At 41.3% G+C, this 1,267-nt stretch overlaps 1 protein-coding gene across 1 annotated transcript; it reads right to left on the bottom strand.

The window, feature by feature from the left end:
• Positions 1–680: 680 nt before the first annotated feature.
• On the bottom strand, positions 681–1,172 carry PPTG_12972 (hypothetical protein; the record flags this gene model as incomplete). The annotated part of the gene is made up of 1 exon (XM_008908666.1): positions 681–1,172. One exon carries the CDS (start codon positions 1,170–1,172, stop codon positions 681–683), a length of 492 nt encoding a protein of 163 aa, XP_008906914.1.
• Positions 1,173–1,267: the final 95 nt, after the last annotated feature.

Genomic DNA, 1,267 nt, shown 5'->3' with positions numbered 1-1,267 from the left:
TTTTTTTTTTCACACAAAGTATCTCAATCGGTTATCATTTTCACTTGCTAATTTACAACGATGAATACATTTCTCTACAGTTGGAGAACAGTATCGCATTTCCCCTCCTCGCTCGCAAGTTTTGATCGAAAAAACAGAAAAAATGTTTTCTACAACACCTCACGACACTAGCCCTAACATTCACTTCGAGTCTATAAATACTAATGCCAAAAATAACAACGAGATTGTATTTAATGCAATCTTCATAAAGATCTGTCTGGCCGGAAACTGGTGGAGTGCAGTCGTTCAGTGGTGGGGGGAGTATAACATGCCTCATGGGAGAAATGCATTCACTTGAATTCGCCATGCTACATTAAGAACAGCAACACGAATCCATGCATATCCGTTTGTAGGCTAACTCCAGAGGCTGGAAATTATAATCTGGCCGATGAATAAAATGTTATTTTGACCAATTATTGCAATACTATACATATATCAAACCGACTATGGTTTATATTCAATTGTGTTTATTATAATCTTGCGAAAGTAATCTATATACTTTCAAAGTACTTTAAGGAATATGAAGTAATACAAAAAATACTAACAATACAGAATTACTCATTACGTACTTCCAAAATATAAGGCAGTCCCTGTAATTCTATTGTCCGGAAATATAAGAATTAAGTGCGTGTATCCATTACTTATTTTAACTGAACCGAACTTAAGAAGGACTTTGGTCTGTTGTACACCTCCTCAGTACAAGCTAGCGACGGCAGCAAAAGACCAGTGTCTGCTCTCAGCTTGTCCTTGGAAAGGTGTGGAATGTTGTATTTGTTGCAGCCGTCAACTCTCATCGATGCTTGTAGCACAGACTGAAGCGTTAGAAATACACTGTCAAGTTTGGTATAGTGGAGCTCCTTGAATGCGCTGTCAACGTTGTTTACAAGGTCTTCAATAGTCTTTGCTCGCTTCTTGTACTGCAGTGACTGCAGCGAATTGAAAAATCCCAGGTCGTTGGCATTAAAGTCTGGTGAATTTGCAGATTGTGGGCAGATCTTCATGTTCCAGTTCCCAAGGCTACATGCGGCGACCACTTCGGGGTCATCCACCGCGACGTGCGGTTTCGCATTGTCGTGCTCTAGCACCACACGCTTGCCAGACGGCCATACTTCTTTAATGCGCGGGATTACCATCCGGCATAGTGCTTGACGGTAGATCTCACGGTCGACGCTATAAGTTTTAATCTCTAAGGTTCCAGCCGGTCTGTTCTTGCTAGCTCTCTCAGCGG

Source organism: Phytophthora parasitica (genome assembly GCF_000247585.1).
Source record: "Phytophthora parasitica INRA-310 unplaced genomic scaffold supercont2.31, whole genome shotgun sequence".
In the NCBI taxonomy this organism is placed as follows: Eukaryota; Oomycota; class Peronosporomycetes; order Peronosporales; family Peronosporaceae; genus Phytophthora; species Phytophthora nicotianae.
The sequence above is the reverse complement of the archived record's forward strand: the minus strand, read 5'-3'. Positions and strand labels throughout refer to the sequence as shown.